General features: G+C 47.1%; 2 protein-coding genes across 2 annotated transcripts; both read right to left on the bottom strand.

Moving 5' to 3' along the window:
* Positions 1 to 107: 107 nt before the first annotated feature.
* Positions 108 to 3,354, bottom strand: LOC309398661 (uncharacterized protein). The gene is made up of 2 exons (XM_081965758.1): positions 2,672 to 3,354; positions 108 to 1,318 (listed from the first exon to the last, which is right to left on the bottom strand). The coding sequence occupies exons 1-2, from the start codon at positions 3,180 to 3,182 to the stop codon at positions 1,044 to 1,046; spliced, it is 786 nt and encodes a 261-aa protein (XP_081821884.1). The 5' UTR covers positions 3,183 to 3,354; the 3' UTR covers positions 108 to 1,043.
* A 1,165-nt stretch (positions 3,355 to 4,519) lies between these two features.
* On the bottom strand, positions 4,520 to 13,596 carry RSL1D1 (ribosomal L1 domain containing 1). Its single transcript, XM_081966032.1, has 9 exons — positions 13,448 to 13,596; positions 13,032 to 13,174; positions 11,802 to 11,940; positions 10,442 to 10,590; positions 8,346 to 8,447; positions 7,041 to 7,134; positions 5,876 to 5,998; positions 5,181 to 5,390; positions 4,520 to 4,989 (listed from the first exon to the last, which is right to left on the bottom strand). The coding sequence occupies exons 1-9, from the start codon at positions 13,493 to 13,495 to the stop codon at positions 4,663 to 4,665; spliced, it is 1,335 nt and encodes a 444-aa protein (XP_081822158.1). The 5' UTR covers positions 13,496 to 13,596; the 3' UTR covers positions 4,520 to 4,662.
* Between the last annotated feature and the right edge of the window lie 578 nt (positions 13,597 to 14,174).

A 14,174-nucleotide genomic window follows, 5' to 3' on the forward strand; every position in this document is an offset into this window, starting at 1 on the left:
TTTTTCTTTTAGAAATAAATGCAATAGATTGCAAATAGTTAAAAAGATAAAATGGAATAGAATATAGAATAGAACAGAATATAGAATAGAATTATTTATTGGCCAAGTGTTATTGGACACACAAGGAATTTGTCTTTGGTGCAGATGCTCTGAGTGTACTTAAAATAAAGTTTTCCATGATGTTGCATTTTGTAAAACTTTCTTCTGGTTACTTTTAGACCAGTTTAAAAAAAAAAGAGGAAAGATATGTTTACAAATCAATGCAATATGTGGCAAATAGTCAAACGTTTCCCCTGCAAAATTAGGAAAACAATGAGAACTGGAAAGACACTTGTGTGACTTTGTAAGAAAATTAAAATCCTCAGACTGGATGGTTCATAGTTGCCAATTTTAAGTTTCCAAGGGGGATCCACCTTCAACCCCCTTCAATTTGGATCCAATTCAAACCCCCTTCAATTTGGATCCAATATCTCAGGGTGACTCAACCTAAACGTAAAAGTTCCCCTCGCACATATGTGCTAGTCGTTCCTGACTCTAGGAGCGGTGCTCATCTCCGTTTTAAAGCCGAACAGCCAGTCCGAAGATGTCTCTGGTCATGTGGCCGGCACGACTAAACGCCAAAGGCTGTTACCTTCCTAAAAAAGGTGGTTCATAATTTTCTACTTGCATTTTTACATGCTTTTGAGCTGCAAGGTTAGCAGAAGCTGGGACAAGTCACGGGACCTCACTCCATTACGCAGCTCTAGGGATTTGAACCGCCAAACTGCTGATCTTTCTGATCGACATCTTAGCCACTGAGCCATCATGTCCCTATATACTGGTGACTCTGTTTACTTTAAACTTAATAAAAGTTAAGTTCAGAAGCCCGCATGCTGGTTCCACCTGTTATGTAAGAGACACATCAACTTGTCCAGACCCCATAAATTAACTTCCAGTTCAGTAACTTGAGTACAAGTCCTTTTATGATGCTGTTTGACTGTCTCTGAGAGACATAACCGGTGTTCAACAGGGTGTTAAAAACTGTTTCAGAGTGGGTAATCATTTTAGTTTGGGTCATTTTGTGGTAACAGTGACTTTGAAGATTCTGGTTTCCCACGATCTTGGGAACAAGTGCTGTCAATTGTTTCAGAGCGGGTAATAATGTTTAGGACTTTGTGTGGAATCAGTGATTTTGAAGATTTTTGTTTCGCACGATCTTGGGAAGGAGAGCTTTCAACTGTTTCAGAGCGGCTAATCAGTTTTAGGACTTTTCTTGATAAGAGTGACCTTGAAGACACTTGTATTCCACAATCTTGGGTACGAGGGATTCCAAGCAAGTCTGGAAAAGAAAGCAAATTCCACCGGTTACTTCTACTACTCTCCTTGCAAAGTTGCCTTTCGTAAACTAGTTTTGAAATGGACAAAGTTGGAAAGGCTTGGACGAGGATCCCAAGATTGAACGCAGGAGGGATCTGCTACAAACAGCTCCCTCTTCGACATTATTGAAATGTATCATAAACCATTGTCATTTTTATTAATAGCTCAAGGCAGCAAACATACCGAATGTTCCTTCCTCCTGCTATTTTCTCTCTAACAACCACCCTGTGAGGTGGGTTGGGCTGAGAGAAAGGGAAAGTCACCAGCTGGTTTCAGGGGAACTAGAACTCCCTGTCTCCTGATGATTGGCCCAAAGCCACACCAGCCGGCATTCATGGCTTAAGATGAAACTACAACTCATAGTCTCTTGGTGATTGGCCAGTTGCCCAGCTAGCTTTAGTGGAACTAGAACTCCCTGTCTCCTGGTGATTGGTCCAAAGTCACCCACCTGGCTTTAGTGGAACTAGAACTCACTGTCTCCTGGTGATTGGCCCAAAGTCTCCAGCTGGCTTTAGTGGAACTAGAACTCCACGGCTCCTGGTGTTTGGCCCAAAGTCACTCCAGCTGGCATTCATGGCTTAAGGTGAAACTAGAACTCATAGTCTCCTGGTGATTGGCCAGTCACTCAGCTGGCTTTAGTGGAACTAGAGCTCCCTGGCTCCTGGTGTTTGGGCCAAAGTCACTCCAGCCGGCATTCAAGGCTTAAGGTGAAACTAGAACTCATAGTCTCCTGGGGATTGGCCAGTCAGTGGAACTAGAACTCACTGTCTCCTGGTGATTGGCCCAAAGTCTCCAGCTGGCTTTAGTGGAACTAGAATTCCCTGGCTCCTGGTGTTTGGCCCAAAGTCACTCCAGCTGGCATTCATGGCTTAAGGTGAAACTAGAACTCATAGTCTCCTGGGGATTGGCCAGTCACCCAGCTGGCTTTAGTGGAACTAGAGCTCACTGTCTCCTGGTGATTGGCCAAAAGTCTCAAGCTGGCTTTAGTGGAACTAGAGCTCCCTGGCTCCTGGTGTTTGGGCCAAAGTCACACCAGCTGGCATTCATGGCTTAAGGTGAAACTAGAACTCATAGTCTCCTAGTGATTGGGCCAAAGTCACCCAGCTGGCTTTAGTGGAACTAGAACTCCCTGTCTCCTGGCTTCCAGCCTGGAGTCTTATACCCTGCACTACACTGGCTCATCTCCCTCGTTCCCCCCCACAACCGAAGAGCTGCTTTGATTTGATGGGCAGCCATCAAATTGGGAGGAGGGGGGGGGCAGAAGACCATCTCCTGCCGTCCAGCCAGCCAAGCCAGGCAGTCCATTGTGACCTACCCTGCTGGGCTGCTGTGCCGGTGCTGGAGGAGGAGTCGGCGGGCCGGGAAGAGGACGGGCTGGCACTGGCCCCAGCCTGCTTCTCCGCTTCGCTGGCGGTGCTGGCGGCGGAGGCGGCGAAGTGGGCGCGGGGGCGGCCGCCCTGGGACGGCACGGAGGCGGCGGAGGAGGTGAGCGAGAAGTGGGCGCTGAAGGCGCGGGCCAGGAGTGCCAAGCGCCGGGCGCGCCAGCTCTCCAGGCTCCAGACGTCGCCGCTCCGCCAGCCCAGCCCCACGTCGTCCCGCAGCTCCTCCGGCGGCACCTCCTGGTTGCCCACGTGCCAGAAGACCCACCAGGGCAGGCTGAAGAAGACGCCCACGCCGCCCAGGTAGATCAGCAGGTCCGACACCTCCGTCTCCAGCAAGCCGCCCGTCAGCAGCCCCGCCAAGCCCAGCGCGTCGAAGAGCAGCGCCAGCCCCAGGGCGCACCGGCAGCGGCTCCGCTTGCGCCGCTTGCACTCCGGCTCCATCATCCCCGCTCCCTCTGCGGGCGCCGGGAGGGAGACCCGCGACACACACACACACACACGCACCCCTCTACGCGGGGGGGGGGGGGTGGCGTCATCGGAGGGGTGGGGGTCCCTGCGCCAGGCGCCCCTGGAAAGGCCCCCGCGACCCCTCTGAGCGTCCCAAAGGCGATTCCCCCACCCCGGGCTTTTTTCCCTTCCTTTTGAAGACGTTTGGCTTAGAATGGACTAGGAATGGAATAAGAATAGGTAATCGAAAATAATAGAATAGAAATAGGAATGGAAAAAGAATAGAATAGGAATGGAATAAGAATAGGAATAGAGAAAAGAATAAGAATGGAATAGAAACTAGAATAGGAATGGAATGGAATAAGAACAGAAACTAGAATAGGAATGGAATCGAAAATAATAGAATAGAAATAGGAATGGAAAAAGAATCGAATCGAATCGAAAATAGAATAGGAATGGAATAAGAATAGAAAATAATACAATAGAAAATAAGAATAGAATCTAGAATAGGAATGGGAAAATAATAGAATAGAAAATAGAGTAGAATAGGAATAGGGATGGAATAAGAATAGAAGAAAATAGAATAGGAATGGAATAAGAATAGAATAGAAAAAGGAATGGAATAAGAATAGAATAGAAAATAGAATAGGAATGGAATAAGAATAGAAGAAAATAGAATAGGAATAGAATAGAATAGGAATGGAATAAGAATAGAAGAAAATAGAATAAGAATGGAATAAGAATAGAATAGAAAAAGGAATGGAATAAGAATAGAATAGGAATGGAATAAGAATAGAAAAGAATAGGAATGGAATAGAGTGGAGTAGAATAGAATAACAGATTCAGAAGGGGCCTTGGAGGTCTTTTAGTCCACCCTCCCCCTCACGCAGGAGACAACCTGTGTGTGTATTTTCCAGCATAACTCTGGAATGCCTGGGCCGTTTAGGCAAGTGCGGCATCCTAGAGCGGCAATTATTTGTGATGTCAGTTCCTTTGCAGCTTCCTCTGGAAAGACAGCTGTGACATTTGCCCTCCAGTGGACCAATGGGGAAGCGCCTGGTGGATTTGGAGCAAAATGCCAGGATTATAGACAGGGCAGGAAAGAGGAGCGCATAGGGGTAGGGGGGGGGAGGGAGAGGGCAAGGATGATGGGCATGGGAGTAGGGGGAAGAAAGGCCTTTCAATGGCTTCCTGTCAAACATTTTAACCTCTATAAATACCCAGGCCACGCCGGGATATCAGCTAATATTATTACATACAAAACTAGATTGTCACATTTATAGGACAGATGGGAAAGACAAGCTCTTTGGAAAATCCAGCTTTGGAGAACAGAATAAAATAGGACCTTGTTTTATTCCCGCAATGAAAAACTAAATTACAGGATGTTTTTACAAGTGAGCCAGCATTGAATTAAACGTCTTCTCTGCCAAACTTCCTTTGATCTTGATACGAAAATAGGCCCATTTTCTTCCTCCGCTCAAAGGGAGAGCGGCACTTTCATTTTTCTCTGGTCCTGTTTGGGAGTTTTGGGTTTCTTGTCTGATTTAGGAGCTTTTAGCCTTTTGGAAGCCACGGCTGGTTTTGCCAAAGGCTGCTGGGAATCCTTGCTCTGCGTCTTTCCCAAAAGTTCCTGTGCGGCAATCTTGGCTTTTCGACCAGGCCTTTTTGGGGTTGATTTCTCTAAGGTGGAAGCCTCCATGCGTGTTTCTGGCTGCGAAACAGAGATCTCTGCCTTCCTTTTGCTACGCAGCTTCGGAGAGCCATTCTCCAGCTGTGTTTTTGCACCCAAACTCAGCTTGGTTACCTATTTGCCAAAAGGGAAAACCAAGAAAAGACACAGTCAGAGAAAATTCTGGGAGTTGAAGTCCACAGTTGCAAAGGTCGAGAGACGTTGCAACAAAATCAAGAAGCTTTTACGTCTTTACCTGTGGAGGAAATCAGGGTTTTTGTTTTTTTTTGGGGGGGGGGGGGGAGACTTAAGGCGAAATAAATTACCTGATCTTTTTTCTCAGGGGGCTGAGTTTCAATAGGAACCAGTTGTGGGATTTCTTCCTCCTCCTCTTTTTTTGATTTCAGGGCAGAGGGTTCCACCCTGTCTGTTTTAGGCACCTCAGCTTCTGGAGCCCCACTCGTGTCGCCCTTTGGGCCCGTCTGATCCGTAGTCTTCGGTTTAGCCTTGCTTTTCTTTTTCTTTCTTTGCACAGTCTTAAAAACAAAAGAGAAACTGGCTCCTTAACAATTGCTCGCCTTGTTTTAAGGTGGGCATCGCGCTAAGCATTCTGAGGAAGGCTTCCCCAAAAAGCACGAGGCAGAGTCCTGGTCCCGACAAAAACCCCTTTATTAAACGAATGTGAATTCCTCTCCTTCACATTCAGCCAAGGCCTGGCAAACAGTCTTTCAAAGGAGTATTTATGACCACAGACCTTATCTAGCTTGGAAAGCTGCCATGTAAATATTTTCCAAATAAGGTGCTGTGCAAGGAAAGACTGGGCAGAGAGTCTCTTGAGATTCACGGACAGATCTTTACACTCCTGAAACGAATCTAACGACTGAACGATTGCTGCTAAACATCGACCAAATGATGACAGGACTGGATTCCCACTAAAACGCATATCTAAAGAGAGATTTTGGGCGTACGACTTATGGGGAACACCTCGTCCGTCTGCTGGCTGTGACACTCAGAATCTCACCTGTTGGTTTTCAGCGCCTTCCTTTTTCTGAGCACCAGCCTCACCTTGGAGAGCAGAGTGAAAGACAGGAAGGGCAATCGATTTGCTGGTTTTGAGGTGAAGGATTTTCACGCTTTTCCAGATCTGGAGCAACACAAGGAGGGTGAAAGAGACATCTGTAATGTCGTAAGGCGAGCAAATGAAGAGAAGCCAAAAAATAAATCTCGTCAAATCGCTTTTGGGGAATTTTGAAACGGAATCCTGTGGCAGTTCTAAAGCGAATCAAGTGTATTCCTCTGGGTGGTTTTGCTGGAAACTGGCAAAAAACCCCAGAAATTGTGATCAAAGGACCCCTGCAAACCCGCTGTAAAGCTGAGTTGGTCATTTGGCACCCAAAATGCAGTCATATGGCCATGGGTGTGTGCGCGTGTGCAGTCGGCAGAATTCGACCATAAGTAGCTTTGGGGGGAGGGGTCTGTTGTAACTTTGAATAGCTTCTAAGTGATTGGTCGTAAGTCAACAACTACCTGTACAGAGTGTCTGAAGCTTACCGTATTTTTCACAGTATAAGACGCACCCCCCCCTAAAAGAGGCTGAAAATTTGGGTGCGTCTTATACTCTGTAGCTTTTTCGAAGCTTTTTTTCAGCCCTAATGGGGCGCTAACGAGTGAAGCTATCTTTTTTTTCTCATTGCTTCTCTCTCCGATGATCAGCTGTGCTTTAGAAGCTGTTTTTTTTAAAATCTCCAACTAGGGAACAAAAAGCACACACACGCTCAAAACCAGCAAACTAATGTCTGTAAGCTGGCCAGGCAAAGGACGCTGGACGCTAGCCAGATGAATACCTGGTAGGCAGAATTCCCCCCCCCCCTATTTTCCTCCCCCAAAACCAAGTGCGTCTTATACTTCGGTGCCTCTTATACTCTGAAAAATATGGTACTGGTTCCCTGTCAGATGCAAAGGATCAGGACGGTGCATTCCATTGCAGCTCAAAAGATTGATTGTTGAAGCCTATGCACAAGAATCTAGTCAACTCAAGTTCAACACTAAATTGGGACCAGATAAGGGCCAACAGAATTCAAGAGGGGTTGGACTTGGACCGTTGGTGGGAATGTTAATGATTCTAGGCTGATGATTCATTTAACTCCATCCCCCAGCTCTGCTCCTATATCAACACACACCCTTACCTGTGGAGCCTTGGTAGCTATTGCTTTGGCAGCTGCTATAACATTTTCGGTGATCTCTGATGCATCCATGCTGCTGTGGCCAATGCGAACCATGCTGAAAGAAATCCAGAATTTTTTTTCCTATTGGATGACAGTAGCATCATTCTCGGAATCACAAAGCAAGGGGCTTGAGGTCTGTATTTTATGGATGACCTACAAACTGCCCATCCTTCACAAAAAGCTTAACCTCACCATCATTGCATCATAAGGTAAAGGTAAATGTTCCCCTCGCACACATGTGCTAGTCGTTCCCGACTCTAGGGGGCGGTGCTCAGCTCCGTTTCAAAGCCAAAGAGCTAGCGCTGTCCGAAGACATCTCCGTGGTCATGTGGTCGGCATGACTCAACGCCGAAGGCACACGGAACGCTGTTACCTTCCCACCAAAGGTGGTCCTTACTTTTCTACTTGCATTTTTTATGTGCTTTCGAACTGCTAGGTTGGCAGAAGCTGGGACAATTAACGGGAGCTCGCTCCGTTACGCGGCGCCAGGGATTCGAACCGCCGACCTTTCTGATCGACAAGCTCAGCATCTTAGCCATTGAGCCACCGCGTCCCTATCATCACATCATACATTCCCCATTCTCCCCCCCCTCCCCTCCCCTCCCCTTTTTGGTAGTCCTTTTGCCTTGCCTGCCATTCCCCTCTAAACTGCTCAGGACATCTGGATTAGAATTAAAAATATAACCAATTCCCCACGGATTTTACTCTGCTGGCCGTTGCCAACTATGCGGATTGGCGCTCATCTGTGTTTCAAGCATTGAACCAACACTGTCTGAAAACATTTCCGTGGTCGCGTGGCCAGCATGACGTCACGGAGCGCTGGTACCTTCCCAATGAAGTGGCACCCAAAGAGCTGTGGTGGCGCCGTGGTTAGAATGCAGTATTGCAGGCTAATTCTGCCGGCTGCCAGCAGTTCGATTCTCACCAGGCTCAAGTTTGGACTCAGCCTTCCATCCTTCCAAAGTTGGTAAAATGAAGACCCAGATTGTTGGAGGGAAAGAGGCTGACTCTGTAAACCGCTTCGAGAGGGCTGGAAAGCACAGTGAAGCGGTATATAAGTCTAAGGGCTATTGCTACCCATTTATCTACTTGCATTTTCCATGCTTTCGAACTGCTGGAGCGGGAGCAAGGAAGGGAGCTCACCCCATCACGTGGTGCTAGGTTTCAAACCTGGCCTGCCGGCTTTCCAGCCTAACATCTTAACTGCTGAGGCACTGTGCCGCCGGCCCCAGGCAGCACTAGAGAGCTGCAAATCAAGATACTTACAAGCAACTGCCCTTGTTAGTGACGGGAAGAATTGTTCCATGGATACGTTTGTTGATTTCCTTAGCTAGGTCCTTGGCTTTCAAGTTCACACAGAGAGGCGCCCTGGTATTGGAGAGAGAGGATAAAGTAAAGGTAAAGGTTCTCCTTGCACATATGTGCTAGTCGTTTCGGACTCTAGGGAGTGGTACTCATCTCCGTTTCAAAGCCGAAGAGCCAGCGCTGTCCGAAGACGTCTCCGTGGTCAAGTGGTCGGCATGACTCAACACCAAAGGCGCACAGAACACTGTTTCCTTCCCACCAAAGGTGGTTCCTATTTTTCTACTTGCATTTTTACGTGCTTTCGAACTGCTAGGTTGGCAGAAGCTGGGACGAGTAATGGGGACTCACTCCGTTACTAGGGATTCGAACCGCCCGATTGCCGACCTTTCTGATCGACAAGCTCAGCGTCTTAGCCCACTGAGCCACCTTAGAGAGAGGGCAGGAAGTGAGTTTTCCACTGCTTTAAATTCAGCGGCTACATAATGGAGCCAAACCAAATGACCCCAGTTGGGGGATGATGGGAAATGTAACTCAACACAACAGAAAGGAAAACGGAGCCAAAGAACATAAAATTAGGCAAGAGCCTCCATTCCTTGTTGATCTTCCTGAAGGCCCTCGGAGTCTGGTTATGCCTCCATGGGAGTCCTAAGGAATTGAGCCATATTTAGGTAGTCCTCGACTTACAACAGCTCATTTAGTGACCATTCGAAGTTGCAATGGCATTGGGGGAACAAAAGCGACTTATTGACCATTTTTCACTTAGGCCCATCGCAAGCATACCCACGGACACGTGATTTTAACAGATTAACGGAGTTGGAAGAGACTTTGTAGGTCATCTAGTCCAAACCCCCGGGGCTCAAGCAGGAGTCCTGACACCATTTCTGTCAGATGGCAGTCCAGTTTCTTCTTAAAAGCCTCCAGGGATGAAACTCCCACAACTTCTGAAGGCAACTTTTGTTCTTTTGGTTGATTGTTCTCACTGTCAGAAAATCCCTCCTCATTTCCAGGTTGAATCTCTCCTTGGTCAATTTCCCTCCATTATGTATATGTATTTATTATTATTTATTTATTATTTGTAGCCTTCAGGTGCCTTGGAAAATAGCTTGACCCCCTTCCTCTCTGTGCCCCTCATATATTGGAACACTGCTATCCTGTCATATCTTTTTCATTCAGATGCTTGTCAACTGATTCACATTTATGACGGTTGCAGTGTCCCGCGGTCCTCCTTTTAAGACCTTCTGACGAGCAAAGACAATGGGGAAACCAGATTCATTTAACATCCGTGTTACCAATTTAAGGACTGCAGGGATTCACTTAATGCATGGGGCGAGAAAAGGTGTAAAATGACGCAAAACTCACTTAACAAATTTCTCACTTAACAACAGAAACGATGAGATCCATTGCGGGCGTAGGTTGAGGACTACCTGTATTGATGTCGGACAGACTCGTTCTCTCTCTCTATCTGGGGGTTTGGCCCTTTTAAAATTTTTAATTACGTTCTATTTAACGGTAGTGTCAGGCCTGTAGTTATGTTCCTTTTAGGATCTTTGGCCTGCCACACTTTCTTATAATTTCCCATGCTGTTTCATTAGTGTAGTAGTTGGGAGGGGGGAATAGAAAGGAGTAGGATTGTGGAATGTATGTTGTCATTCTTTTATAGAAGCTCAAGGTCATCTTTTGTCTCCGCACCTCTGCACCTGACCGGAAGCAGAGGGGTGTAGATGCCAGCGTGGAAGATGATGATTGGAACATGTGATGGATTGTGGGTGTGGGGATAGGATCATGAACTTTCAACTGGGTGGAATTCCAGGAAGAGAATCAGAGTTGGAATTCCACAGAAGTGCCAACATGCCTGTATGATTAAATTGGAACTTTAAGGATGATTCTGCCTTGGTCTCTGATTGATTTCATGCATGGTATTTAGAACGCTGACAGGTAGACTTTTTGATACGTTTTAAATACTCGGATACGCGCGTTTCGTGGTAAGCTGCCTAGAATCATTTTTTTCCGAGTTGGGTGCCTAAGATAAAAATTGGATAAGTAAAAACGAGGCTTACTTTTTACACCGATAGAAATGTTTTCCCATCTGCGAAGGCAGCAACCTTCGAACACGATCATCGGACAAGAAGAGGGCAAACCGGTTCAGCAGCCGGCGTTTCGCTTCAAAGGGCTTGTATTCGGTTTTGAACGTTTTGTAAGAGATGACCTGCGAAAAACAAGAAGGGGACAATGAATGCTGAGAGCCCCTGTGTTGGGGCCCGCCAGCTGCCAGCAGAGCTGGTGGGCAGACTTGGACGATAAGGAGGTTGGGTAGGAACTTGGGCCAGTTCTGGGGCAGTCTCTGATGGATGCGGAGGGTCGGACGCAAAGATAGAGCCAGAGCCATCTGACATTTCTCAACCACCGGAGAGGCAGCTGCCTTTGGAGGCTGAGATAAGTGGGGAGGAAGAACAGCTGGGGCCTGCTCCAGATGTACGTATGCACAGAGCAGTTAGGAGAGGAGAACAACAGAGGACAAGGAATCGACTTGGGAATCAAAGCACATGTGGATGCTGAATGTCCCCTCTCTGGCTGGGGAATAAACAGAAGGAAAGGGGAGTGGTGGTTGTAGGAGACAACAGTTCGTATTTCTGAAGATTTTGGCTCATTGCGTTTGGTGCCACAAAGACTGCTTGCCAGAACTTAAATTTGCAGCTTTTTATCACAAGGAACTGATAAGGTCTGTACTGCAGTTAACTCCTTGAAGGACTGCTGCCTGGATTTTTCAGTGGGTGAATGCCATTCATTCACAAGAAGAAAATAAAGAAGGGTTTTTCATGACGAGGAGTCTGTTTCTTGTTTCTGCTAAGACTGGGTCAGAACACCCTGTTCCTAGAACTTCCTGGTTACCAAACATGCATTTCACTTATTTCAGGGCTCATCCAACAGCATAAATGAATGAATGCAAGTCTATTTCATCCCTGCTTATTTAATGTTTTAATGCACCTTTGTTTTTATGATCTTTGCACACCACCCAGACTTGATCCTGAGGATACACATAAACCTCCAAGTGGCCTCAATGACCCTCTACAAGGATGCAAATGACCAACTGTCTGCAAGGAGTATTAATCCTTCCATTCCCAACCATCCAGTCAGAGCTGAAGGAGCTTCTGGGATGAGAAGCGAAAAGTCTTCAAAGAAAAACCAGAAAGTCCAGTTGCCTCTTGAAAAAAACACACCTTTGGGATAACCATGACCTGGATGATGGAGAATTTCCACAGACATTGCAACTGTGGCTTACTCAGCAAGCCATAATTACATGTTTAAAGAAACTCTGGTGGGGTACAGCCTTTGGAAGAGGCCATTATTTTGCTCCTTTTCCAAAACAGACAGAGCAGATGTAGGAGAAGGCATAGCTTTCGCCAAAAGGTTACTTACCTCAGTGATGGATGTAATTCCATGTTGGTCCAACCGCTTCCTGTACAAGTTCTCCGTTTGTTCCGCTGTTAAGCCAGGTTCATCTTTGGTGAAGAGGCAAACCTCAGAGGTATCCGGCAGAATGCTATGAGGCAGGTTTCTAGAACACCAAACAGACCACAGGTTCAGCAGAGTGACAGCTGTGGGGTCGCTAAGAAGATGCAATTACAGGTAGTCCTCCACTTACAGCCGTTAGTTTTAGGGACCATTTGAAATTACGACGGCATTGAAAAAAGCGACTTATGACCGTTTCGCACACTTACGACTGTTGCAGCATTTCCCCATGGTAAGGTAAAGGTTTCCCTCACACATATGTGCTAGTCGTTCCCGACTCTAGGGGGCAGTGCTCATCTCTGTTCTAAAGCTGAAGAGCCAGCACTGCCCGAAGACGTCTCTGTGGTCATGTGGCCGGCGTGACTGAACACTGAAGGTGCACAGAACGCTGTTATCTTCCCACCAAAGGTGGTTCCTATTTTTCTACTTGCATTTTTTACGTGCTTTCGAATTGCTAGGTTAGCAGAAGCTGGGACAAGTCACGGGAGCTCACTCCATTACGCGGCGCCAGGGATTCGAACTGCCAAACTGCCGAACTTTCTGATCGACAAGCTCAGCGTCTTAGCCACTGAGCCACCGCATCCCTGTTTCCCATGATCACGGGATTCAAATGCAAACGGTTGGCAACTGACTCATTTATGATAGTTGCAAAGTCACGTTTTGTGACCCTTTGACAAACAAAGCCGACCGGGAATCCAGATTCACTTAACTGCAGCGATTCAATTCGCTACGATGGCAAGAAAGGTTGTAAAATGGGGCAAAACTCACTTAACTGTCTCACGTACCAATATAAATGTCAGGCCCAATTGTGGTGGTAAGCTGAGGGCTACCTATATTGTCGATCTTTATTCAACCTCACGGCTGTCGAATCTTGGCAACTTTTAAGAGCTGCGGACTTCAACTCCCAGAATTCTTCAGCCGGTTATGATGAATTCTAGGAGATGAAGTTCACGGGTCTTAAAAAAAGTTGTCGAAGTTGGACACCCCTGCTCTACAGTGTAACAACTCTGTTTTTGAACTGGGCTTGTTTCTTGCTGCATCTTAGCTTCTAATCTTCCTAGTTATGCCCAAATGTGGATAGCATTTTCCCTGCGGTGGAAAAGCAGAACTAAAACAGAGAGGTCGTAGTAGCCTTACATTTTGATTACTTGCTCCTTGGGTGGGATTTTCCAGACGGTGATCATCAGAAAGACAGTCTGGTCTACGTCCAACAGCACTTTTTCTCCGGGCTTCTGTTTGTTGGCGTTATACGCCAGTAATGCTTGAGTGGCTTTTTTGATCTAGAACAAAACATTGTTATCCCTCATAGAATCTCCTGGTCTCAAAGCCAAAAAACAACACTTTAACGCCCACAGTCCTTCATCAAATCAGCCAAAAAAGGTTGGCAATCAAAGACAGTGCAATGCAATGGCTCCCCTCGCACGTATGTGCTAGTCGTTCCCGACTCCCGCCTGCCGTGGGAGACCAACTCCTAGGAACCACACCGCCCGTGGAAAGGCAGCGCCCGGGTGTGAATTGGGGAAGGGGTCGCTTCCCTCAATCCCCCGCCTCACCTGGCTGTGGTCCAACGGCAGCGCCGCCGCTTCCCCCTTCGCCTCCATGCTTCTCCTTCCACGTGGGGCAGCTGCCTTCTCGGCGCGTCGCCGCCCCGTGACGTCATCAGAAGGCGCCTCCCCCCGCTCTTCTCTTGCGAGAGGAGCGTGTTAGAGGTAAAAGGCGAAGGGAGGAGCGAAGCGCGGGCGGACTTCCGCTCTTGGAACCATAGATATGAAACCGGAAATGGTAAGAGAGCCGGATAGGATCAAGGCTTCCGAGTTTGCTTGGGCAGACATGCCCGGCTTTAGGAGTAAGAAAAAAAAACAATGCAAAAATAAATAAATCTGGATTTTTTGGGGAGGTACCCTATATGAAAGTCCTCCCCCCAAAAAGGTGGGGTGTCCTAGAGTATTGCACTTCCATTCCCAGGCAGGATGGGTCAAGTTTAACCTTGATAGTCTTTGTTTCTCAAACTTGGCAACTTTTGTGGACTTTCCAAGTCCCAGAATTCCCCAGCCAGCATGCAGCTTTGCAGGTGACCAGCTTGGCTTGGCTTGAAAGCAGGAACTGTATTCAATTGGACTCCAGTTTTGACTGTATCTCTTCCAAATCTGTCCCACGCACACACCCCAAATTTGCTGGTGACCCACCCGCCCCCGCAAGAGATTGCAATGCAATGTTTATTTAGCGTATGGCACAAATTCTGTATAGGGACACTTGTCAATCAGAAAAGTCAGCGGTTCA

The sequence above is a fragment of the Natrix helvetica genome, assembly GCF_964273705.1.
Source record: "Natrix helvetica genome assembly, chromosome: 13".
In the NCBI taxonomy this organism is placed as follows: domain Eukaryota; kingdom Metazoa; phylum Chordata; class Lepidosauria; order Squamata; family Natricidae; genus Natrix; species Natrix helvetica.

Bases quoted from the DNA above. Each gene is read 5' to 3' on its own strand.
- LOC309398661 (XM_081965758.1), bottom strand. From the start codon at position 3,182: ATGATGGAGCCGGAGTGCAAGCGGCGCAAGCGGAGCCGCTGCCGGTGC. The intron at 1,319-2,671 runs GTAGGTCACAAT...TTTCTTTTCCAG, and splicing joins CGGCACAGCAGCCCAGCAGG to ACTTGCTTGGAATCCCTCGT.
- RSL1D1 (XM_081966032.1), bottom strand. From the start codon at position 13,495: ATGGAGGCGAAGGGGGAAGCGGCGGCGCTGCCGTTGGACCACAGCCAG. The intron at 13,175-13,447 runs GTGAGGCGGGGG...GTTTTGTTCTAG, and splicing joins TGCCGTTGGACCACAGCCAG to ATCAAAAAAGCCACTCAAGC. The intron at 11,941-13,031 runs GTAAGGCTACTA...TTGGTGTTCTAG, and splicing joins AAGGAGCAAGTAATCAAAAT to AAACCTGCCTCATAGCATTC.